This window comes from Octodon degus, unplaced genomic scaffold, assembly GCF_000260255.1.
Source record: "Octodon degus isolate 3935 unplaced genomic scaffold, OctDeg1.0 scaffold00001, whole genome shotgun sequence".
Taxonomy (NCBI): domain Eukaryota; kingdom Metazoa; phylum Chordata; class Mammalia; order Rodentia; family Octodontidae; genus Octodon; species Octodon degus.
In genome coordinates, this window is record NW_004524577.1 from 1314221 (window position 1) to 1340072 (window position 25852).

The 25852-nt window shown below is 52.6% G+C and overlaps 1 protein-coding gene across 1 annotated transcript in view; it reads left to right on the plus strand.

Moving 5' to 3' along the window:
* The window catches only part of Otoa (otoancorin), a gene marked incomplete at its 5' end in the record, with an annotated part of 77845 nt that overhangs the window by 9033 nt on the left and 42960 nt on the right, over nt 1–25852 (plus strand). The window contains 9 exons of the mRNA XM_023707769.1: nt 2480–2715; nt 7202–7305; nt 11200–11300; nt 13823–13962; nt 15737–15860; nt 19155–19370; nt 22951–23118; nt 24004–24144; nt 25730–25788. Coding sequence (XP_023563537.1) covers nt 2480–2715; nt 7202–7305; nt 11200–11300; nt 13823–13962; nt 15737–15860; nt 19155–19370; nt 22951–23118; nt 24004–24144; nt 25730–25788 — 1289 coding nt within the window. The remainder of the gene's footprint in view (nt 1–2479; nt 2716–7201; nt 7306–11199; nt 11301–13822; nt 13963–15736; nt 15861–19154; nt 19371–22950; nt 23119–24003; nt 24145–25729; nt 25789–25852) is intronic.

Genomic DNA, 25852 nt, shown 5'->3' on the forward strand with positions numbered 1-25852 from the left:
GGGCGCTGTGCGGGTCTCCCGCGTCCATCCTGGGGGGGGGCGCTGTGCGGGTCTCCTGCGTCCATCCCGGGGGGCGCTGTGCGGGTCGCCCGCGTTCATCCGGGGGGCGCTGTGCGCGTCCGCCGTCGGGAAGAAGGACGGCGCAGTTCTCTCCAGCCTTTCCAGCTGCCCTGCGCCCTGGCCCCAGGTCCCCATCAGAACACTCTGAGCGTAGCGGTCTGCCTAACTACGAAGGCTGCTTCAAAGCTCAGGGCATCTAAGGACACTGCGAATGGTGTGCCCGGCTTGCCTAGTGCCGGCGCGCAGTGGGATATAGCCGTGTGATCGAGACTTAGTCCAAGAAAACACGCACGCGCTGGCTGCGCACCGAGTGAGAATGCAAACGTGCCACGACAACCTGTGTCTCTATTGAAATCATTCAATGGAGCTGCAGGTGGGGCGGGGATATAGCTCAGTGGTGCAGCACCTGCCTGGCACACGTGAGGTCCTGAGAGGTCCTGAGTTCGATTCCTGGTACCCCCCCCCAAAAAAAAAATAGCTGCCGCGGCCCTCACTCCTACGCCCTGGCGCCCTGCTGAGCTCCACACTGCATGCTGCCTTGGGGCCTCGCTCTCGAGGCTCCCGCGGGCTCCCTAAGAGGGCAACAGCCCTAACCGCTGTCCCCCCACCAACAGCTAGTGACGAAAATGGGAAACCTTAGGGATCCGTTGGCCTCTTGGTGGTCCCTGGAGAAAACGGAGAGAAGAGTCAGCAAATAACGACAAGAGACAGTAGCTGAGGTCAGACGATGGGCCAAGCCTGACAGGCGCGGGCCCCCAGAACCACCGGAGGGGTGTTTGTTTATACCTTTGGAAGTTACAAGACACGAGGTTGCCTAGCGACCAGCAACCCACAATGTCCAGCAGGTTGTTTTTCTCAAGACTGAGGTAGCTGGACTGCTTGAGGCCTCGGCCTGCCCTCCCATTCGGGACCAATCTCCAGCTTTAGCAGCTTCCAGTGGAGAATGGTTGGTCAAGCTTAGATCATAGGTTTGAGTTCAAATCCACATTTAAGACCTCAGCTCGGTTGCTCATTCTCTGCTTTCTTCTTGCCACCCGTGACACGAGGTAATAATAGCTGAGACATTAGTCCAGGGCGCCCAGGTACAATTGACATCTATTGTGTTGCTCAAGGTGGGTAATGATTTTATCTCTATTTTATACAGGAGAAAGCTGAGACTTTTTCCAAACAATTTTCTCGAGAACACACATAGAAAATGTGAGGGCCCTGGGATTTGAACCTAGGAATGCCTGATCCTAGTGGGGCTTATCATGAGATAAGGATTGTCATGAGAATTAAATGACATGATGGCATACGTGATCTTGGCTATTATTTGAAGGTACACAGAGTGAAGAACAGAGAGATCAGTCAGATTGTCACTAAGCTTTATCAGAATTCCTGGGCTCTGTGGTTTGAATGATTCATCCTTGATTAGATTTATCATTATTATTTTTTTTCTGTATTTTAGGGAAGGGTCTACAGCGTGTTCAGGTCTCACTCCTAGATTAGACTCGTAGTGATTCTCCTGTTTGCAGCCTCCCAAGTGCTGGGATTACAGGCGTGTGCGCCACCATGCCCAGTCTCAATTGCCCTCTCAGTGCGCCCCAGGGGCTGGGCTGGCACAGCAGGTCTGGGGATTGATCACCCTTCATTTGAATTGGCCATTTTTCTTTGTTTTCTAGGTACAAGAGGTTCTACTATCCACGTGGCCTGGGCCCCAGGACTTCCCTGGCTCACCCTGCCTGGGCTCTACCCCTCAACCAATTAAATCAGTCTTTAGGTAGCAGTACGCTACACTCCCCAGGCAAGCCTGATCTGCAGTCAGTTGCGAACCAGGGTTTGGAGGAAAGGTAGGGTCTCCAGCATCTCTAAAGCAGGAAGTCAGGGAAGAGAGGAGACCTCACCGTGGTGGTGACAGTGGAGACCAGCCTGAAGGACGAGCTGGAGTTCAGTGGGAGAAGAGGGAGAGGGGAGAATTTCGGGCAGACCGAGGGCCTCACGTTGGATGGTCATGGCTCACCTCAAGAATGATTCCATTTTTTGTGGGTAGTAGGAATCAAACTCAGGCCCTTGTGCTTGCCAGGTAGGCGCTGTGTCCCCAGCCTGCATCTGGAGGACGGGAGCTTGCCTAGGGTAGGTGGAGCTGGCGAAGGCCTTTGTCCTGCAGGTGCCGGGAAGTGACCCAAGTTTTCACATCTCAGCACTTTAGCACGTTGGAGGGCTGAAGCTGGAGGATGCAAGCCAGAGCTCCGGCTAGGCAGGCTAACAGCTTAGTGAGGCTGTCTCAAAATAAAAGACGAAAAGGGGCTGGTATCAAAAGGACATGGTACTAAGCAGTGGCCCTGGATTGTGCCCGCGCCATGGTGTATGTGGTCCCTCCTGGGACTCATGTGTGGAAAGGCAGCTCCCAAGGTGACCCTGGCTTCTTTTGTTCCTTCAGGACCTGCAGGACGTTGTCATTGACTTGAGAGAGATGCAGGAGCAAGCCCTGCAGAGCCCTGGGGTGAACCGCAGCCTCTTTCTCATCACACTGGAGAGGTGTTTCCAGGTGCTGAGCTCCCTGGAGTGTGTGCAGATCCTGGGCAGGGTGCTGAGGGGGTCCTCGGGCCGCTTGCTCCAGCCCGATGTCACCGAGAGGCTGCCCCAGCACCTGCACGTGGATGCCTTTAAGAACCTGTGAGTGCTTCCTGCCTCCCACTTGTCTCTGTGGTGCTGTGAACATGCCGGGAGGTGACGCCTGGCAGAGAGGGGGGGCCAGGCTGCCAGGCGCCTTCTGCTCGGGCTGCTCCTTGGAGCCTTGCGGAGTAGCAGTCACCCACACCGTACTTTCCTAACGAAAATACTTACCTTAGCTTAACGGTCTGCGTCCCAGTGGCTGCACTGGGGAACACAGGAAGCGACCTCTGCGTTCACCCACTTGGTAGATGGACAGCAAGGTGCACACCCGAGTGCTCAAAGCGGGCGCAGGTGAGTTTTTCCCACCTCACACCTGTGTTACATTTCTGTGCAGTCACAATTTGTGTTGTTGAATGTCTTCTTTTGATTTTCCTGTAGGGTTAGCCCAGCTCTGTACAATATCACCTGAAAATCTTCTTTTAAACTATGGGACAAGGTTGAACGTGAATCTTCGGGAGATGCGGCTATGGATGATGCCTGGGGTTACATAAGCCAGAGAAGTGGCGACAGTGGGGCGGAGCAAGATGTGACAGAGAAGTAGAGAACGAAGACCTTGCTGCCCATGAGGAGGACACCAGGGATATCCAAAAGTGCTTGACTAGTTGAAATGCCGGAAAATGTTATGGGTGAAAACGACTGAAGGAATGCCGACTCGGCAGCTCAGCGTTGGAAACTGTGTGTAACAGACGTGGTGCTACAAGACGCTGTGAAGCACCCTGGGAACACGGCATGAGTGGTAGCCTCGAGATCCTTCTATCATGTCACCTCACTGTCTGAACAACAGCCTTCGAGGCAGGAGTTTGCCATCCTAGTCATCAGAATCTAAAGGATCTATGGAGAAGCAGCCAATATATCACTGAGATTTTTGGAACAAGGGCACTCAAGAGATTTGATTTCCTTCAAAGTTGCCTGCATTTTGACAACAAAAAGACCCACCAAAAAAGGAAAGGATCAGACAGTCTGGCTGCGATTTGCTCATTTTCTGGAAGCTTTGTTTTGAGCTGCTAAGCAGTTTGTACATCGCCCAAGTGCGCAGCAACTGCTGAACAACTTGCTTCACTCATGGCTGCTGCAGCTTTCAGTGGTATAGGCCACATAAGCCTCCCAATATGGCAGGAAAATATATGCCCCCAGGGGCCAGGGAGATGGCTCAGTAGAATAAGCGCTTGCCTAGTAAGCGCAAGGGCCTGAGTTCAATCCCTGGTTCGGCAAAAATAAATAAATAAAAAAAATTACATATATATAATAATAATATATATGGCGGCATATATGCCACCATAGATAGGAAGACATATTACACCTTGAATTTAGAAATGTATTGTGGAGCTCAGCCAACAGATCTTTATTTGTACAGTAATAAATCATAGGAGGTTGACTATGGACAGACTTCTTGCACCTATAGAAAAAAAGTAATCAAAAAAAAATTTTTTTTGATCTTTGGTTAGGTAGTTACCAATTGCTTTTTTTTTTTTTTTTTTTTTTTTGTGGAACTGGGGATTGAACTCAGATCCTTGTGCTTGCCAGGCAAGCACTTATTCTACTGGGCCATCTGCCCAGCCCTCTAGACACCCATTGATTACATTTGCTGAAAGGTCACCAGTTACCCAGCACATGAACTTATGTCAAAAGCAAAGCAGAAATTCCTGGAAAAATATTTCAAAAGCACAACAGAGAAATGTATAGCACAGTCTGGGTTTCAGGAGGACATAACGTTGGCCTTGTACACAGGAAAGAAAAACGAAGCGTTGGTGCTGTCAGTGATAGACCACGATGTTAAGACTGATTGTGAAGCTGGGTGTGGTGTCCCACACGAGTCTAGAATCCGAGCACTTGGGAGGCGGAGGCAGGAGGATTCCAAGTTCAAGGTCAGCCTGGTCCACGTTGTGAGTTGAAGGCAGGCCAGCCTTCACCATGCACTGAGGTTTCTCTCTCTCTCAAAAACAAACAAACAAACAAAAATTCTGGCGCTGAATTCTGTGAACAGACAAGGGAAACATCTCAAGAGCCTCCTAATGACACAGCAAGACCAGGAAGATGTCAGTCATGTCCTACTAAGAAAGGCAGCAGGCGAACTTGTAAGCCCCGAGGTCTTGCTTGGTGCAGACTGCCTTAGATGTGATCACTGAAGTTATTTTTGTTATAGTTTTACTTTATTTCCTTTGTAGTTCATATAGGAATTTATTTTATTTTGTGATTCTGTAAATAAAGAAGTAGTTGTTGAACATGTTGATGCTTATTTTAAAACTTTAGTATGTATTATTATTATTATTATTATTATTATTATTTTGTCTTTTTGAGACAAGGTCTTGCTATGTAGCTCAGACTGGCCTTCAGCTCACTTTGTAACACAGGCCGGTCTCAAACTCTCAACAATCCTTCTGCCTCAGCCTCCCAATTGCTAGGATTGTGGGTATGCATCATCATGCCCAGCCTAAAATTTAATAATTTATTTTCCTGAGTTAAGTACACACTGGATAATAAAACTCATGACTTTAAAACAATCAATAGAAATACTCCTAAACAATAAATGTGGGCATCATATACCCCCTTAATGCTCCTTTTTAGGAAGTTAATGTGATGCCCTCAGCCACAGTCTGTAGAGTAAGGAGACACTGGTTAAAATGGGTTCTCTCAAATTCATGTCAGCGGGGTCAGTTGGGGCTACCCTCAGTTTTTGCCCTATCTAGCCACCGCTTGCACCATGATTTATTTCATTTCTTTCTTTCTTTCTTTCTTTCTTTCTTTTTTTTTTTTTTTTTTTGGTGCAACCAGGGATTGAACTCAGGCCTTTGCACTTGCCAGGCAAGCATTTATTCTGCTGAGCCATCTCCCCAGCCCCATGTTTTTCTTTTTATCAATTCATCCTTTTTACTTAAAACTATTTATTTTGAAAGTAAATTTGAGTGAGGGGGCACACAGCTGCAATCTTGCCATCTTGGGAGGCTGAGGCAGGACTGCAAGTTTTAGTCCCAACTAGGGCAAGTTAGTAACTTAGTGAGACACTATCTTAAAATAAAAAATAAAAAAGAGATTGGGGATGTAACTCGATGTGAAAGCCCTGGGCTCAACTGCCAGTAAGACACACGCACACACACGCACACACACATGCACACGCACACGCACACACACGCACACACACACACACGCACACACACGCACATGCACATATGCACACACACGCACACACACACACACGCGCACACACGTACGTTTTGTAGGATCATCACAGACGGGAAACCATTGTGTATTGTTTTCAATAAAAGTAATCATAATAACAAATGTAATGGAAACCTGGTTAAGTCCTGGCTGGCCTGGGCGCTCGCCTAAGCATCTCAGTCACTTTAGGTGGCTATCAAGAAATGCCACCCACTGGGCACTCAGCACCCCACGCAGTCTCTCACAGCATGGGGCCGAGACCTGCGGGAGGAAGGCGGAGCGGGCGTGGGACTGCTCACGCTGGGAGACAGGGTAGGAGGTAACGGCCAGCTGGCCTTGTTTTATTTTAGATTTACATCTTTCTCCAGTGCTTTTTTTTGTGGAACTGGGGATTGAACTCAGGCCCTTGTGCTCGCCGCTTGCCAGGGAAGCGCTTGTTCCACTGAGCCATCTCCCTGGCCCAACTCCAGTGCTTTTAAAAAGAATGAAAAACGGCTGGAACATGCTGTGCCATACATAACCTTGAACGCATCTTTCCAAATGATGCCACATGCCTATGCGTGTGATCCCAGAGTTTGGGAGGCAGAGGCCAGCCTGGGTACCTGGGCTGTGAGTTCAAGGGCAGCCTGGGCTGTACAGTGAAACCCTGCCTCAGAGGAAAAAAACAAAACAAAACAGCAAGCACAGAAACACTGAAAGCAGGCAGGCAGGCAGGCAGGCAGGCAGGCAGGCAGGCAGGCAGGCATCATGCCCAGTGCAAGAAGCCAGGCAGGCGACGCATTCCTTAGTCGGTACAGGCTCTCGCTGCGCAGCTGGGACTCTAGGGATCTTCCTGTTTCAGCCTCCCCAGAGCTGGGATTACAGGCATGCGCCGCCAAGCCCCGTCTATCTGTTAGTCTTTCGGTATCAAGTGTTTAACAGAGGCAAATCTGTAGCGACAGAAGCGCTGGTTCCAGGGGGGCGGGGAAGACTGAGGGTCAGAAAGCTAAGCACGGCGCGTTTCTTTCTAAAGTGCTTAAAACGTTCTGAAGTTGATGAGGATCGCGATTGTACAACTTGGATTAAAAAGGAAACGGCTCAGTTGTGCCCTGTAAGAGGGTAAGCGACAGGGTGCGTAACGGACAGCTCAGGGTAATCGTTTTGTTACACAAACAGAACGGACCGAGGGGCGAGGACACGGCGACAGTGTGCAGAGCGCCCTCCGTGCGGTGCTGAGCTGCGGGGCGAGAGGGGCGACCCGGGCCGCAGCGCGGCCAGCCGGCGGGAGCGGGCGGAGCCCGGACGACGCAGCCTGCCCGGCCGCTCAGGCGCGCTCCTGTCGCATTCCTAGATCTGCCGCCTTCAGAGACCTCTACGACCACGCCTCGGCTGGCGCCCGGAGAGCCGTCTACGCCTGGATGGCCGGGATCCTGCGCGCATCCTCCAGCGCCACCGGTGAGCCGCGAGGGGCGCTGGGGAGCCCAGCCCCGAGGTGGGGCGCGATCTCTGAGGCTTGCCACGGTCCTCCCCACCCCGAGAGGCCGGATGGGCTCCCGGAGGAACCCCCATTCCCACGCCCGCTTCCAGCGTGGGGTTGCCGGTAGAAGGGTGCGTCGCTTCCGTGGGATTAGCGACGCGCCCTGCTCTTGTAGTGACGTCTTCGATTTGGTTAGAACTTTCGGAACAGGGTTACAAGTTCAAAACTATATACAAATATCCATACAAGGTGTAAAAATATCCGTATGAAGTGGAGACGACATACTGTAGATAGGAAATCTAGGCAGGGCTGCTCAGACGCTGAGCTCTGAGCTCTCCCGCAAGCACGGCAGAGACAGGTCAGGATTCACGTGTTTAATATTTATTAAAAGTCTAGGTTGTAGCATAGTCAAGTTCGTAAAAGAGAAATTGGGATGGTGGTACAGTTTCAATTTGTAAGATGCAAAAAATTCTGGCTGTGGGTGGTGGTGGTGGTGTACAGGACAGTGGGCGGGGGCACAGTCAGCCTCTGTGAGGTCCGCCTCTGTGGATTCGCCGACTGTGGTGGAAGATACTAGAAAAATTCCGTGTGTACTGAACGCATACAGACTTTCTCTTGTCATTATTCCCTAAAGAATGCAATAGAACAACTATTTTATAATGCTTTGTTGTGTGAGGGATTATAAACAATCTCGAGATGATTTGAAGAGTACAGGAGGACAAGTGTGTGCAGACACCACACCACTTTATACAAGTGACTCGTGTGTCTGAGGCTTACCAAATCCTCAGGGGATCTGCAGGGTCCTGGAACCAAGCCCCAGTGGACAGTGAAGAAGGGCTCTAGTTAATGACACCAAAGTGAACAAGTTATATTAAAACACTGAAATTTATGTTGTGCGTATTTTATCACAGTTGGGAGAAAAACCGTGGAAAAGTGTGAATGTGTAGATTAACAGCGCAGTCTCTGAGATCCCTTCCAATGTGTTCAGGGAATGCCAGTGATATAAGTAGAATAAATTATTAAACACTTAAAACAGCCTACAGTGTGTTAGGTGCTGAGAACAGGAGAAAATTTCTGCTGTCATGCACCTATTATTTTATTGTGGAAGAGTGGATAGAGAAAAATTTGAAATAAGGAGGGAATGAGGAAAGAAAGGAGAAAACTTGGATGGGGGAAGCTGCTATGAAGACTTCTTCGACATTCTCAGCCCTGACGCGCGATAGAGACACCACGACTTGGAGGAGGAGAGGTGCACTGGGGCCCCTGCTTCAGCCCGGCCAGCTGGTTTCTGGGAGACAGTGACATGCTGGGAGAAGCTGCGCATGTGTCGTGGGCGGGAAGCAGCAGAAGGGAGACACGCCCTCCTCTCCTCTCCTCCCCTCCCCTCCCCTCCCCTCTCCTCTCCTTCCTTCTCTATGTCATTTTGAGGCAGGGTCTCTCTGTACAGCTCAGGCTGGCCGTGAGTGCACTTTGTAGCCCAGGATGGTCCTGAACTCACAGTGCTCCTCCTGCCTCAGCCTCCCGAGTGCTGGGATTATAGGTGTGCCCACCACACCTGGCTCCACACACCCTTTTGGATCTGGCCCCCAGTGACCTGACCCCTGACAAGGCCCCACCTCCGCACAGCAAGTCAGCTCTAGCGCCCCTATCAGCCACCACGTTTATATCTAAACCATAACAAGAATAAAAGAGATCCATGCGGTAGGAAGGGTTACTGCTTTAGAATAGGGCTTGGCAAATGCTTTGCCTAAGGTGCCCTTAAAAGCTGAACAAATGTTTGCAGTCTTTGGTGTTGTAGTTTGAAAGCAGCCACAGGCCATAGATGGTCGATATCGGAATATCAGGGTGGGTCCCAATCAAACCTCAGTGAAATTTGAAATGAACACAATTTTCATGTGCAACCTAGCATTGGTCTTCTGTGGATTTTCTTCTGGACCATGAAAAAGTACAAAAGCCCTTTAGCCTATTAGTGTGGTTTTCAATCTATCTCTAATAATTGGCTATATCCCCGGCTTTATGATAATTAGCTTTATAAAGTCTTAGAAGGTAAATTGATGCATCTGATGCCAGGACGGTAGAAAGTGGGTGAGGGCGGGGAGTCCACACGCGCTGCACGTGGACCCGAGCGAATGTGATGATCCATCCGGTACTGCGAACACGTACCAAGAAAGGTGAAAAACAAACTGAAACAAAGCCATCCTGGAAAAGCAGGCTGCAGCCGAAGTTCGTCCCAGGGGCTGGTGGTCGGCCAGGTGGGGGGGGGGTGGCCTCAGCCGTGGGAGGCACCGGAGGAGGACGCTGTGGGTGGAGAGACCCAGAAGCAGATGCCTGGGACGGGAGTGAGCTGCGTGTGCGGGGGCAGCAGGAGAAGGCCGGGGGCAGCAGGGAGAGGAGGGAATGCCGGTTCATCCTGTTTCCTGGAATTAGACATTGAGATTTGTGTGTAAGGAGCATTAGCCACGCAATAACCAGTGTCTTAAGTGCACAGAGGAATTCTCTCCGCCTGTAACTGTGGCCACCAGGAATCTGAATTCCGGACCAAGTAACCTTGAGAAAGTGGCTCGACCTCTCTACTTGCCCAAGTCTTTAATGCCAGAATTTAATTAGGGACAAATTTTTCTTCTAGAATTCCTCCATGGTAACTTGCATTATTAAACTGCATGAGTTAAAATTCATTCTGTTGGGACCTTAACTTGTTTTTTCCGTCATGGTCCTTAGGGCAGTCGGAAAAGCTTGGGCTGTTCAAGATGTCCCAAGCTCACAGGCCATTGCTGTGCATAAGTGGAGTTCATGCTGTTAGTTGAAATATAAACAACTCAACATGGCTCTTGGGGGATTCTGTAGCTTTTTTTCCCCCAGATCCTCTACTGCTCTGGGAGCATCCTTTCCTTCATTAGCCACACCAAATGTCAGGAGTCCCCTGGGTTGGGGCGGCACCCAGAGGCTCTTGGGAATCCGCCAGTGGGAGCTGAGCTTCTCTCTTCCTCTTCCCTTCCCTCCTCCTCCTCCTTTTCTTCCTCTTCTCTCCAACTCCGAGGTGGAGGGGGAATTGAACCCACAGCCTTCACACTGAACTGCATCCCCAGACATTTCATTCTTCGTTTTGAGGCATGTTTTGGCTACTTTGCTATGTCGCCTCTGCTGGGCCCTAAGTTGCCCTCCTCCTGCCTGGACCTTCTAGAGCCATGTGCCCTTCTCCCCCTTTCAACTCTGCCCCAAATGCCATTGGCTCCGTGAAAGCTGCAGGTGGATCTTAGACATGGCTGGAAAGCTCCACGATGTACCATTAATAGGGAATTTCCGGGTCCAGAAGAGGGAGTCCGCGGGGAGTTCTGAGGAGCAGAGGACTTCTGGCTAAGGAGTAAGAGAAGCCTTAAGGAAGGCGAAAGGTGTGAGCTTAGTCTTGAAATAGGACTTGGACACAGGTCAGGAGGGGCCTTTGAGGAGCTAGGGGCCCAGCGAGCGGACCTGGAGGACATCTGTGGTGCGTGTGCGGCAGGAGGGGCTTGGCTGCGTGCAAGTGTAGAAAGGCGGTGCTGAAAGGGCCGCACACCAGCGCGCGTGCTCAGTGGGTGACAAGGAAGGTGAAGAAAAGAGCCAGACGTACCTCACATTGCCAGAGTATTTAAGAACTAATTGAACTAAAAATACATGACTAGTTTTACATTTTAACTGTTAAAGAGTCATACGCATGTCTAACAGTTTCTGAGGTCAATGCCTGCGTGTGACACAACGCTTAGAGGCAGGCACCTGAGATGGTTCTCGGAGGACTGAATGAAGCGAGAAGATCCCGCCACGAGAGGCTCCGCTGGCCATCCCGCGGCAGTGTGAACACCTTTGTTCATCCATTCACTTGTGTGTGTGTTTCGTAGATGACTCTGTTTCATGGGTCAGTGCAGAAAACTTATGGATTTTGGGAAGATACATGGTTCACCTGTCATTTGAAGAAATTGTGAAAATTAGTCCTGAAGAAGTAAGTTGGGAAAATACTTTGTATGTCCCCATTACTAATACACCTGGGGTAAGGTGTGCTTGCTCCCTCCCTCCCTCCCTCCCTCCCTCCCTCCCTCCCTTCCTTCCTTCCTTCCTTCCTTCCTTCCTTCCTTCCTTCCTTCCTTCCTTCCTTCCGTCTGAGACAGAGTCTTCCTGTGCAGTGCAGGCTGACTTTGAACTACTTATGTAGCCCATGGCCTTTCATTAGCCCCATCAAATGTCAGCAGTCCCCTGGGTGGGGGTGGCACCCAGAGGTTCCCCCGGAGGATCAAGTCACGATGACCCTCCTGCCTCAGCCTCCCAAGTGCTAGGGTTACAGGTGTGCACCACCATGCCCAAGTGAGGTGTATTCAAATGCTCCAGTATTTAGTCAGCTAGTAAGATTCCCCAGAAATTGTTCATCTGCCTTAGGCCAGCATACCTTCACTTTTTGAAGAAATTCTTGTTACAGGGCCTCAAGTAGTCAGTCGCTGAACTGTGTTCTATCCTAGGAGAGCTAGGAAAAGAAGAATTAGGGACAACTGAGAGTTTGATGTAGATGACAGAAAGGAATGATGACTGTGAACTGAAAAAGATCATTTGCGGGCATTTTTATATGCAAGAAAGGCCAAGGACAACGGCCACGGAGTTTCCAGCTCTTGAAAGTGTGGGCTCAGAACAAAAGTCGCTGGGATTTGTCAGTTTATGCCAGAGATTGCAATTCTTTGAATTTTTGCAATTTCATATATGTCTAGAAAAACTGAAGAATCAAGACTTTGAAGAGAAGGGCTGGCCAAATAGCTCAGCGAATTAAAGCACCTGCAGGCAGGCGCAGGGGCTGGGGGTTCCATCTCTGGGCCTGCTGTGCCGACCCTGCCCCCCGGGGTGCGCTGAGATGGCTAATGAGCCTGGGCGTGGTGGGGCGCGCCTGTAATCCCAGCTGTTGGGAGACTGTAAGCAGGAGAATCACTATGAGTCTGATCTAGTAGGGAGACCCTGAACACCCTGTAGACCCTTCCCTAAAATACAGAACAAAAGAACTTGAAGAGAAAGTGTTGGATGTTCTAGCGCAATGGGCGATCCGGGAACAACCCTGAAGGGCTGCTGGCTACTGCTGTTCGCAGGGATTTCTGTTAACAGCTGTTAGCAGCAGCAGCAGCGTGAGGGCCTGACACTCGCAGCGGAAGAAGAGTGTGCGCATCCAGGTTAGGTGAATGGCCGCTCAGCCGTCTCTCTTTCCGACGTTGACTCTGATCATCATAAATCCCTCGGGCACCGTGACTCTGGGACACAACTTCTAGCTGATGGTGCCGGCACAGCGGTCTTCACAAGGCGTTTGCGCCTCGGCTCCAGGACACGCAGGTGCCGTGGCTTTTTCTCGGCCTTGTTGGTAGGCCAGCCGACCCAATAACATCTGCTTGTGCGCAGAGAGGCAGAACTAAGCTCGCTCCTCTATCAGGGAGACCGGGAGTGTCTGAACGTCTTCCAGCCTTCGTAGCCCCGTGTCCTGGGCTAGCGCTTTCCCCCTCCCACTGACCTTCCCCTTGTCCAGTGATTTTTCAGGAAGTAGAAGTTCTGCGCTCTTAGAAACCTGAGCTCTTGGAAGAACTGCTAAGATCAGGCGTGACTTACAACTTAGCATAAAATGATAATGCATCTGACAATGCAGAGAAGAGTAGGGAAGCCACGAAACACCGAGAGTAAGAGGCAGTTTTATACGGTGGCGAATGTGAGCCACAAAAGAGAGATGACGCTATGAGTTGTTTTAAACACGGAGCACATCACAAAATGCAGTGCAGAATCTGTGAGAATCAGAAGGAAAAAGGATGCCTTTCCTAGAGTAGCAGCAGTGGTCACGTGATCCCCTTGGATGCCTACAGAAGGGGACAGAGGTACAGAGACTCTGCATAGTGCATTTGATACAATTGGACATACATGCACTGAATCGTGTATCTTATGAAGAGAACACTTCGCCCCCATCACAACAGCGTTACTTATAAACTTTCTCGTCTTGTGAAAACTTCTGAGCCAGGCATGGTGGCACATGCCTGTAATCCTAGCACTCGGGAGGCTGAGGCAGGAGGATTGCTTCAAGACCAGCCTGGGCTACAAGGTGAGGTCAAGGCCACTCTGAACAGCATAGAGAGACCCTGTTTCCAGAAGAAGAAAATGAAACAAAACAACCCTAAGAAACTAAAACCAAAACCAAAAGCAATCCAAAATAAGACAAAATTCCTGATTCCTCAAAGCATATTCTCTGACCTCAGTACAACAAAACTAGCAATAGATGAGCAAAAATTAGCTTACAAAGTTTAGCTGCTGGTACAAAAATACTTTAATAGTACAATAGTGGGGCGGAGGGGAAACCAAAGAGAAGCTACAGACCATGAAGAGGCCAAGGCTAGATGCCAGTTTCGAACTGGGGTGTAGCCTGGGGTCTGGGACACAGCCCTCACAAGCCCCTGGCAGGGGTCTCCACGGGCCACCTCTGTCCAGCTCACGGGCCTTCCCCTCTTTGTTCAGATCGGGCTGTTTATCAGCTACGACAATGCCACCAAGCAGCTGGACACAGTCTATGACATCACCCCAGAGCTGGCCCGAGCGTTCCTGGGGAGACTTAGCTCCTCCAGCTTCGACCCGAGGAACACCTCCACCATCCACAGGTAAGAGCGGGCCACCCCCCGGGTGTCCTCAGAGGCGCCATGCTGGCTTGGGGAAAGGGGGTGGGGGCTGGTACCTCTAAACAGTGATAAAGTGGGCAGGGTGGGGCGCAATATGTCTTGGGCGTCTGCTGTGGCCCGGTCATTTTGTGTCACCTTCTCAAGTGCTACCTTCATGGTAGTGGGCCTTTTTAATACCTAGAATGTGGTCTCCTCCAAGGCTGGTGTACTGTTGCATTAGGTTGCATCAAGCCCTGGAAACTGCTCCTGGATCTCCATTTTTGAGAACTTCCTGCTAGATCGGCTGGAGAACTTGCTGGCAGTATTGGGATTCTCCTAGAATCATTCCCAGCAGCCTGGGCCAGGAGCCCACTGCCAGCAGGGGTGGGACCAGGCGAGGGTCAGTGGTCAGAGAGTGCAGGCAGTGCAGCTGGGGTGGTGAGTGACCATCTGCTCTCTGTCCCCCAGGCCCTCACCGACCCTGCTCCCTCTGACGTCACCACACAGGGTGTGCATTTACAAAAGTGTGTCACCACGTTCCCCACCCCTAGTAATGGTCACCCACTAAAAATGGGCTCCACTTCTCTATGGTCACACACACACACACACACACACACACACACTCTAAAACAGACTCATGAGTGTGGGACCTGGGGCCAGACATCCTGGGTTCAGTCCTGGCTGTGTGATCTTGGCCATGTGACTTCTGTCTTCCCCTCTACAACGTGAGGGACAGAACCTGCCTGCCTCACTGAGATCTTTGCAAGGATTAAACAGGTCTGGAACATACGAAGTGCTCAATAAATACTATTATTTCTAAAATAATTTATTTTTAAAATTGACAAAACTGTGTGCACTGGAGGTGGGTACGACGTCTGGATGCACGGGGACACTGGTGGCTGGGGCAAGCTGATCAGTGCCGCCACTGTAGCCCACACTTACCAGTCCTTTTTGGTAGTGAGAACACTTACCCTCTTGGCGACTGTCAAGAGTATAATTCGGTGTGGCGACCCACAGCTATCGGAGCCCAGCTCTCCTCCTCTCCCCCGAGCTTGGTCTTGTCTGGCCCACATTTCTCTTGACAGAGCACATGCCGAGCCACTGCACACAGCAACCGTGCAGAGAAGTCAAGTTCCTGAAGCTCAGACATCGCACAGAGCTGGGCCTTTTTTTTTTGAGGCAGGGTCTCGCTATGCAGTCAAGATGGCCCTGAGCTCACTTTGTAGCCCAGGCCTTGCACTTGCAGCCACCCTTCTGCCTTGGCCTCCCCAGTGCTGGGATCATAGCCGTGCACCACCATGCCTGGCAGACCTGGGCTTTCAGCTCGACATGGCCTGACTCTATTTTTCTTAACCACTAGATGCCTTGCTTCTTCTTGAATCTTTTCTGGGTGCGTAGGTAGTAGGGTGTCCTGGTGACCTCTCCTTCAGGGTAGACAAACCCTGTATCTCTGTGAAAAATGAAGAGTTCTCCGTGACCAATTGAGCACCACCCTTTACCTGCCCCAATGGATGGATCCAGAGAACAGACCCAGCTCTACTGCTAGCCTTGGGCAAGTCACGCGAACCCCGAGCCTCAGTTTGCCCTTCTGTGAAGTGGGGCTGAGGCGAGCTCTTACCTCACGGGGTGGCTGTGCTAAGACAGTGCACGCTAACAGACTCACACAGCACCTGGTGAGTGGCAGCTGTGGCACCCCCGACCCTCTTGGTTGGGACAAGGATGGGTGCGTTGCAGCCCAGCCCCGAGCCCTCCCCCAGCATCTCCTCCTTCCCCACAGGCTGGGGCTGCTGGTTTGTTTCTACCATGACCTGGAGCTCCTGGATCCCGCATTGGCCCGAGCCCTCCTCCACCAGATGATCAAGTGCGGCCGCCTGCGCGGCTTCCAGGCCGGAGTTCAGAAGGTATGGACGCGTCTGCAGCTCCAGCCTTCTGGGGCTGAGGCAGGAGGGTCACAGTTTGCGCCTGGCCTGGGCAACTGAGCAAAATCCATTTGAAAATAAAGAATAAGGGGCTGGGATGTAGGTCAGTGTGAAAGTTCTGCATTCAGCCATCTGGGTGGACAGCAGTGTGTGTAGAAGGTGTCTCCCGGGCCCGGCCTAGTTTACCAGCCCGAGAAATGGGGAGAACACACTTGCCTGGCCTTGAGAGAAAACACATAGCGTTAACTAGGGTCTAAGTCCAGCCATAGCAGGTGAGATGAGAAAGCTGTGGGTGGGGCTAACATCCAGAGGGAAGGGGGACAAGAGACAGCACAGGGAAAGCCTCAGGCAGACGGAAACTAGGTCAGCTCTGTGTAGCCAAGGCCTGCGGAAGGGTCACCAGGCTGTTTTTATTTATTCAGTGTACTTAGTACAGGGTCTACAGGGTCTCACTATACAGATTGGACTCAGAGTGATCCTCCTGTTTTCAGCCTCCCAAGTACTGGGATTCCAGGAGTGCACCACCATGCCCAGCCTCAGTCCTCTCGCAGCTGAGCTGTCTGGGCAGCCCTACTGGGCTGTTTTTAAATTTAGTTTAATTGTATATTTTATTTTATTTTAGTCTCTGGTAACGGGATTGAACCCAAGGCCTTCACGCTGACCAGCATCGCAGGTCCTTCTTATTTTTTAGGTGAAGGCAGGCTCTCTGTAACTGCTAATTCGCCCAGGCTGGGCTCAAAGTCTCCAGCCTCCTGCGTCTGGAACGTGGGCTTGCGTGCCACACCTGGCCGCTTGGGTGGCTCCTGCGGACCTGGGTCGGGAGGCCGGGGCGGGCTGTGAGCTCCTCCTTGGCGCAGCTTGCGGATGACGCTGAGCAGATGAGCACTGGGCTGCGGGTGCCAGCCCGGGCGTGGCCGGAGCACGGGGCGTGATTGAAATCACCTCGGGTGACTCGGCTCAGCTGGGGCGGAGATCCTGGATCGGTGGTTTTATTTAACTTTTCAGTTGTGTTTGCTAACACGGCTTATGATTCTGCAATAGCTTTCTTTTCCATGCCCGAGTCATTCGATTAAATCCACACCAGTTTTACCAGTCCGCTCCTTTAAAGTGGACAGAAGTTCTAGTTCTGACCCTACCGCTGGAGTTTGGGCTGCTTTAGACGTTTCACTCACCTCCCCTCCTGCCTCCAAAGTGTCTGGAACAGGGCCCACTTAGGATTTTCTCGGCCTCCAAATTGGAGGCATTTCTCCACACAGCCTCGCTGTCTGATATCACGCTCTGAATTTGCACCCTTACCCAGAGCGAGTTTGGGACAAATTCGCCAGTTCAGCATCTCTCATTTCCTTCCTCCTCCACCCTTCTCGCGTCTTGCGTCTTCCATGGAGATCCCAGTGGTGTGGTGCTGCTCTTTTGGAGGGGGGAAGCCTTACTGGGAATCAGTCCCGAGGCCTTCACGTGAGCTACACCCCAGAGCCGGGTCTTGCTAAGTTACCTAGGTAGACTGAAACTTGTGATCCTCCTGCCTCAGCCTCCCAGAATGTTAGGTTACAGTTGTGCGACCCCACTTCAATATTTTTCCCATTGAAAAGATGTCATGAAAAAGGGCCAGCCAAATAGCTTAGCGGATTAAAGTGCCTGCAAGCAGGTGCAGGGGCCGGGGGTTTGATCCCCAGGGCTGCCGCCCACCCCGCCCCCTGGGCGCACTGAGAGGGCAATTGACACGGTGTGGTGGCGCATGCCTGTAATCCCTGCTCTTGGGAGGCTGCAAACAGGAGAATCATTAGGAGTCCGATCTAGTAGTGAGACCCTGAACACCCTGTAGACCCTTCCCTAAAAATACAGAAAAAAAGAAAAGATGTCATGAGAGTCATATTAAAGAAGATTTTGATAAAGCATCAATAATTCCGCACAGACTCCTAAAATCCCAGTCACATTCGACTATCCGGATACTTTGGTCGGTATCTATGAGTTTTTGTTTTTAAGGAAAAGAATTTGGTCTCAAGCAAACTCAAGCCAAAATAAGAAAGCATATTTTACGACCACAAAGTGTGTGTGTGCGTGTTCGCTCAGCTAGATTCCTGCAGTTACCCGGAAGGCTCATTAAAAATGCTGAAGTTCCTCTCCCGCTACACTCTGCTGCCCCCCGGCGGCTGCTCCCATATTGCACGGAGAGTCCCGCGCCCCTCAGAAATGAACACATCACTCATGCAAACTCAGGCGTCCAGGCGCAGACCCCAGTGCGTGTGTGTGTGTGTGCGCGTACGCGTGCGCGTGCGGTCATTATTTTCCTAGCAGAAGCACCTGGGAGGGGCACGTGGCTTTAACTGTGCGGGAGCATTGCAAGAAAATATCTAAAACGACCGCAGCTGCACAAGACGTGGTTTCAAGTGAGGAATCTAGACCACGTAATTGTCCTTTGTTTATGACGCGACTATGTAGCTACCGACTTGGGTTACAGGCGCACCTGCTGACGGGCTTTCCCTCCCCTTTCCTTCCCCACCCACCCTTCCCTCCCTTCCTCCTCTACCCTCTCTCCTCCCTCCCTCCCTCCCTCCCTTCCTTTCTTTCCTCCTTCTGCGCTAGGGATCCAACCCAGGCCCCTTTTCATTTTAGCCAAGTGCTGTACCACTGCGTTGCACCCCAACCCCTTATTATTATTATTATTATTATTATTATTACTCTTATTAATGTATTTAGTACAGCGTCTACAGGGTCTCACTACCCAGATGGGACTCGTAGTGATCCTCCTGTTTTCAGCCTCCCAAGTGCTGGGATTACAGGCCCGTGCATCCCACCCAGTCTCATTCGTGGTCTTAGCTCGTCGGGGGCCGCAGAGGGCAGGGCGGGACCGGGATCGCCCCTAATTAGTTTTATGAGCTAGGATTTTCCGAACACTGTAGCTTTCTTGTATGCTGAGAGTAAATTTTTCACAGATGCAAAGTAACATGCAAAAGCCTCCAGACATTTCACAAAAGAAAAGTGGCTCCATTTATGGACACAGAGTTCAAGGCCACCAAAGGCACTTGTATGCTACAAGAATTTGGTGGGCTTGTAGGGGGCAAAATTCCCTCCTGCCACGTTTTAAGGCTGACTTAATAAAACATGAGATGCACGCCGACTGCAGCACATTAAAGCCGGCGTCAGATGCATCCTGGGTGCGCAGGAGGCCCCTCCGCCCGCCGCTCGCCAGGGGCGTTGGTGGGCAGGGCTGGGGGCGGCTGGGGTCCCCCACCCAGAAGCCAGGCGCGAGTGCCCACCCAGCTTCTCTCCTTTCAGCTCAAGGCTGACCTCCTGGACATCGCCACCGAGAACCAGACCCTTAACGAGACCCTGGGCTCTCTGTCGGACGCGGTGGTGGCCCTGACCTCGCGCCAGCTGGAGGCGCTGTCCCCCGAGGCCGTGCGGGCCGCCGTCGCCACCCTCAGCCAGGTGCCGGGCTGGGCCCCGAGCCAGGCCACCATCCTGTCTGCGAAGTTCTTGGCCCGGGAAGAGGTCAGTCGCCACTTGGCGCTTTTCGAAAGCATCCTGAGACCCCGGGGCCGGGGTGATAGTCAGCCAGGGCTACAAGGGACGGAAACTTAGCCTGTCGGGCTCCAGGGCCAGCAAGGCCAGGCCGAGGCTGACCACGGCTCCGTGCGGGCCTCTTCGCGGCTGCACGACTCCACAGGACAAGGCACCCGGCGCGTCTTCTCACGAGGGCACGAGTCCGAGGCCCAAGGCCCCACCGAGCTCGTCACGCCTGGTTCCCTCCCAAGGCCTCGCGCTGCGGTTGGACCTGCGCGCGTGAACTCCGGGGCCACCCGCAGTGTCCCCGCAACGCACAGCGCGAGCACCAGGCAGCGCAAGGCTGGTGTGCTGCGGGCGACCCCGAGCGCGAATCCTCGCCGCCGCGTACTGATCCCGCGGCGGTGCGCAATTGCTCCCCCTCACCTTGCCTCAGTGTCCCTCTTTGTAAAACGCGGTAACGATAACAAGTTGCAGTTTTTACATTTTGGCACCAGGTGGCGCCGAAGCGCGTGAGCACGCGGCGACTGCCGCTGAGTGGCTGATCAAACTGTGGGACCCGTTCTTGCTATTTAAAACCTTATTGATTGATTGATTGTATTTAGTACAGGGTGCACAGGGTCTCACTATGCAGGTCGGACACGTAGTGACCCTCCTGTTTTCAGCCTCGGAAGCGCTGGGATTACAGGTGTGTGCCCCCACGCCGGATCTCGGTTGCTGTCTCAGCGCACCCCGGGGCGGCCCGCTCGGCTTGTGGCGCTGGGGATTTAGCCCTGGCCGCTGTGCTCTGCCTAGGCAGGCTCTCTAGTCAGCTGAGCTATTTGGCCGGCCCGCAAATTTCTTTTTATTTTTGAGGCAGGGTCTCACTTTGTATCCCAGAATGGCCTCGCACTCGCTATGGATCCCCGACTGGCCTCGCACTCACAGCCGTCCTGCCTCAGCCTCCCCAGTGCTGGGATTATGGGCCTGTGCCACCCTCCCCCCATTCTCTGGCTTACTACTGAAGCCGCTCACACAACCAGTGTGGGGTCGGTGTGACATTTATTCTAGTCTCAGAGTCTAGACACTGAAGAAAGGACACTCAGGACAGAAGTTCCCATTTGGACTGGTCTTCACCCTGCTTGCCATGGGATGGAAAAAGCACCTCGTTTTGGGGCAGTCTTCCCGTGTGGGTCCCGCTGAAAGAGCTCCATGCTCCAGAGCCCTGAGCCCTAAGCACTTTCGTGTCCTGTTCCTTCTGTTCCTTCTGTTCCCACCCACAGCTACTTCCTAGGAGCTAGCTGGCTCCTAACAGTTAGACGGGGACTAATTCAGCATGCCGACAAAGCAAACATTTACTTGCTTATTATTTTAAAGAGAAAAATGATTAACAAACAATGAAACTGAGTTTTTAAACAGGTTAGTAGGACAGTCACAATAGCTGCTACACTGAGCACTGACAGAAGCAAACAGACATTTATTTACTTACTTATTCTTGTCCTTTTGACACAGGGTCTTCTTTCCCAGTTCTGGCTGGCCGTAAGCTCTCTTTCCAGGCTGCTTTTGAACTTGCAGCCGTCCTCCCGAGTGCTGGGATCACAGGCGTGCACTACGACGCCTGGCCAAGAAACAGATATTTATGAAGCAGTCAGGGTGTGCCGGCCTTTGCTCTGAGTGAATTGGTTATTTACTCTCCCTACCAACACTTTTTTTTTTTTTTTTTTTTAGTGTGTTTAGTACAGAGTCTACAGGGTCTCACTACACAGATTGGACTCGTAGTGATATTCCTGTTTTCAGCCTCCCAATCGCTGGGATTACAGGTGCACATCACCACGCCCAGTCTCAGTCACCGTCTCAGTGTGCCCCAGAGGTGGGGCTGGCATGGCATGCTGGGGATTGAACCCCCAGTCTCTGTGTCTGCCTAAGCAGGCACTTTAGTCCAATGAACTGCAAGTTCTACAGTCTATTTGGCTGGCCTTGTCGCCAACACTTGCAGGTCCATAGCGCTGTAATCTTCAGTTTCCAGGTAATTCGTGTGAGGCTCAGGCACAGAAAGGAATTGGCAAAGCTGGGATTGAGCCATGCATCTGCCTGCTGAGCCCCCGCAGCCTCTCTGCTGTGGCATCTCTCACCATTTTTTTATAAAAATCTTTATTTGATACAGGGTCTTGGTATCTCTCGCCATTTTTGACAGGAGGTCTGGCTGTCCCGTCTGTCCTGTTCCTTTTGGAGACCTTTCATGTTATGGGGCCCTGACTGGCTCCGTAGGTCCACGCTGAAGTTCCTCTGTGGTTTAGCCTTAGGAAGCCACGGGAGGCTGTTTTGTCCCCCTGATAGCCCTGGACGAAGCAGTCCGTCTCTTCCCCAGTGTCCGGCTTCCTCCTGTGGCATGAGGATGCTTTGACTCAGAAGCTAAGTGCTTCCAAGGCCTTTCTGGGGGACAATGAGAGGCTGCTCGTTCTACAGAGAGAAACTGAGCGAAGCCACTCAGCTGTCTCCTGCAGGACTGAGCCATGTCCTTGATTAAAGGAAAACCGTGTAGCAGCTCTCCTCCAAGGGAGAGGGAGAAGCCAGCAGCGGTTCTCGTAGGATGTCTGGAGAGGGAGAAGCCAGCGGCAGTTCTGGTAGGATGTCTGGCTCAGGTCAGATCTGTTTGCCAATATCAGATTTATATTCCTTATCTCGCCCACGGCTTCTACACGGAGCTAGGTGGGCTGGGGACTTTTCCGTGGTAGGTGCCTGTGAGGTGACAGAAGTGAGGGGCATGAGGAGCTGCAGGGCCAGTGGCCGGGAAAGCTTAGGTCCTGCACTCCCCTGCAGGGCGGCTGCCGTTCAGCCTTTACTGACTGGGCTGGGTGGGAAACTGCCCCTGTGTTGCCTGACGCTGAGATCTCGTGCCTTAAAACAGGAGTTCTTCCCATAAAATAAATTAATCTAAATATTAAAGAGCATCTTTAAATGTCCATTCAAATTAAACACACAACACAGACCCCTGGGCCACTCAAGGGTGCCACTTCTTGACACTTACGCGAGGGACTTCAGTGCCAAGGTGATTCCACCAGCGGATTCCTTAGCACGTGCCCTTAGTTCCTGGATTTGTCACTTTATTTTCTCTGCTGTGGCCAAATACCTGAGAACAACAATGTAAAGCATGAGCGGTTTACTTTGGCTCGCCGTTTTAGGGGCTTCTGTCCAGGGTGGGCCGGTCTCCGGGCCGTGGGCCTGCGGGGGAGGGACGCAGCAGACCATCATGGTGGAGCATCAGGGCATCTTAGGGGAAAGCGGATGCCTCATGGCAGAAAGCAGGGCGGAAAGGAAAGAGCCCAAGGCAAGGGGCAGAGCCGTACCCAGGGCCTCTTCACCTAGTCAGGCCCTGCAGCCTCTTGCGCGGGATCGGCCCCAAAGGAGGCAGAGCCTGCTCAACCCGGTCTCTTCCCCATGGGCTCCTCTAAACTCCACTGCAGTGGGGACCAGACCAGTAGCACGCGGGTCTCCGGGGATGCTGCATGCTGAAATCATTCCGAGATGTCTGCCGGTCCTCACGTGTCCCCAGGTGCCCAGTCCCGATAGCTCACCCTGTCCTCTGCAGGTGCCGTCCTTGCACGACATCAGCCAGATGGGAGTGCTGCTGGTGGGCGTTGGCACCCAGGCCTTCCACGCCATGGACCGCAGGGACCTGGTGCAGGTGCTGCGGAGCGCAGCCGGCCAGCTCATGTCCCGCCTGTCGCCTGTCCAGCAGCACGGTGTCCTCAGCAAGGTGAGGGGGAGGGGTCTGTCCGGCCTCAGCCACTAGAGAGAGGCTCCCTGCCAGGGAGGTGACGGTGTGTGTGAACGGGCGTGCCACTGTGACACGGGAGGAGTGGCCTCGCAGTCACTGGTATGTGGCGAGCTCCTAGCCCGAGGCCTCCTCCTGAGGGCTCGTCTTTCCTTCTCTCAGACAGAACCTTTGCCAAGCTGTAGTTCTCCCCAGACAGACCCTGTTGCCCCCAGCCAGTCTACCCTGGAAGCTTTTTTAAGACAAAGTTTCATGATCTAGTGAGTTTAAAAAAACCTTGCTTTCAAGCCTAAAAGTGAGCCTGGAGTTTTCAGTGGTCCTGAAAAGGCCCGTCTTCTGGGGCCCAGGGTCCCGCCCTGCGCCTTTCTCACCCGGCAGCCGGCCTTTGAGGCATGACTCCTACGCAGCCGGCTGTGCCCAACTGCAGAATCAGTTAAGAAATCACGGCCTGGGCCAGGATGTAGCTCAGCGGTCAGCGCCTGCCTGGCAAGTACAAGACCAAAAAGCACAGTTCCTGGTCCAAAAAAGAAATCAAGGCCCAGGGCTTGCCCTGCACACAAGCTGCTCGTGGGCAGTAGGAGCAGGTGTGGGTAAAATAGTGTGGGTGCCCACGCAACGCAGACGTTGGCCCGAATCCGGGTCCTTGTGCTTGCCAGGCAGGCGCTTAGGCCGCAGAGCTACCGCCTCAGGCCCAACCAGTCACTTTTAGCCTTAACTTTCCCACTCAGATGGGGCTAACGATACCCTCTGCTGCCTGGAGCTGCTAAGAAGAGCCCCGGAGTTTACTGCCCCCAGCAGTCCTCCTGCTCACCCAGATCTCTGCCCCCTTTCGAGAGTCCTCACCATCTTTCTTCTTGCTTTGGACAGCTGAGCGAGGCAGGAGACAGCGGCCCGGGCATCGAGGAGCTGCAAGGGACCCTCTTTAAGGAAGTGTCGCTCTTTGATTTGCGGAGAGAGCGCCTACTCAACTCTACGGTCCTGGAGGAAAAGGAGCTTCGGCGGAGCCAGGTATGGGCGGCCCCACGCGGATCACCTTGTCCTGTTTTCTGGGCAAGGTCTCTTTTAGGACTAATTTGCTAAGAGCACTTTTTTTCTGCAAGATTTCTCCCCGAGGCAGAATAGCACAGTGTTAAGAAGTGGGGTGAGGCCTAGCGTGAACCCTGGCTTCCACTGATTTATTAGCTTTGGGGAGACTTTCTCGTGGGCAGAGGGGGAGCTTCTGGTGAGGATCGCAAAGTCATGCTGCCTGTGTGCTGTGTGCTGATTTTGGCGCTCACTGCGTGTGTGACTAACTACCGCAACGGGCACTGAGGCTGCCTGGGGACGCCCACGCCTGGCCGCAGGGCCTTCCTGTCCCCTTTACCCACTTCCACTTCATTCACTCAGATGTTTACGGAGCACCTACTAGCCACACGCCCAGTGTCGCTCAGGCTCTGGAAAGGCAGCTATGAGCCAAACAAACGCGCGCCCCCTTCCCGGGTGGTCTCGCTCAGGCCTCTCTGCGGTTGGATGATGTTGCAGTGGCTGATTGCTGGAAACAAACCACTGCAAATTCAGGGGCCAGAGGAGTGATCTTACTTGGAAAATCACCCCGCAAGATATTTTGTTCCAGTAGCTGAGTTCATGGGGCTGCCATTTCTTTCTTCTTTTCTTTCTTCTTTTCCTGTCTTTTTGAGACAGGGTCTCGCTCTGCAGCTCAGGGTGGCCTTGAGCTCACTTTGTTGCTCAGGCTGGTGTCGAACTCATGAAGATGCTCTTGTCTCAGCCTCCCTGTGAGTGCTGGGATTGCAGGCGTGCGCCACCATGCCCGTCCTAAGCTGCCATTTCTGGAGATGGGGAAGATCATGAGAGGATCCCTGAAGCTGACCCTGGGCTCTAGGAAATCTCCAGGGCCACACTCAGCGCCCAGGGACTCCCTCCACTCCCTGTCCCCTGGGGTCTTTGTGAGATTTTAAGGCCCCCAGCTGCCTTGTTGCAGAAGCTTCTGTCTAGCGCCGTCTCATAATTTACTCCGTTTGGGGAATTATGTTCAAAGTTTCAAAGTCTATAAAATAGATGAATGCCGTACTTGATCGCATCTGCAAGTTAGGTATACCATAAAATTAGGCTCCTTAGAACAGATGGGTCCCCGGCCGACCATGTAGCGCTCTCCTGGAGCGCTGGCTCCGGGAGGTGCACACGGCAGCGGCTCCGTGCTGACAGCACCTCCAGTCCTGGGCTACCCAGCCGCTGCGGCTTTGGGGCGCCCAAGCACAGCTGGGGCTGCAGCGGGGGTGCGGGGTCCTCCAAGGCCCAGCGGCTTTCTGAAACTCTAGCTCTATAAGCAGGTAAACCTCTAGCTCTGCTACTCTCAGCTTTGCTCCTGTTTGTCCTGCAGAGGTGTAGAAAATGGGCTGGAATAGAGCCTCGTGACCCCTGCATTTACTCTGACACCAGTTCTAATCCTCATGGCCGCTTAGCAAGTGCTTGGTTCTGGTTTAGTGACGTTCTCTGTTGAGTTTGTTTCCACATCTGTAAAATGGACTCATCGAGTGCCTTCCCTACAAGCCTCGCGGTGTGAGGCCCCTCGCGGTCAAGCTCTCTCTTTCCTCAGGCCCTGTTTCTGTATGAACTTCTGTCAAAGGTGACCGGAAGGCCCGAGGAGCTCCTGAGGTAGGAGAAGCTAAGGCAGGCCAGGCTGAAGGGAGGGAGAGGGCCGGGGTCGCCTGTGCCTGAA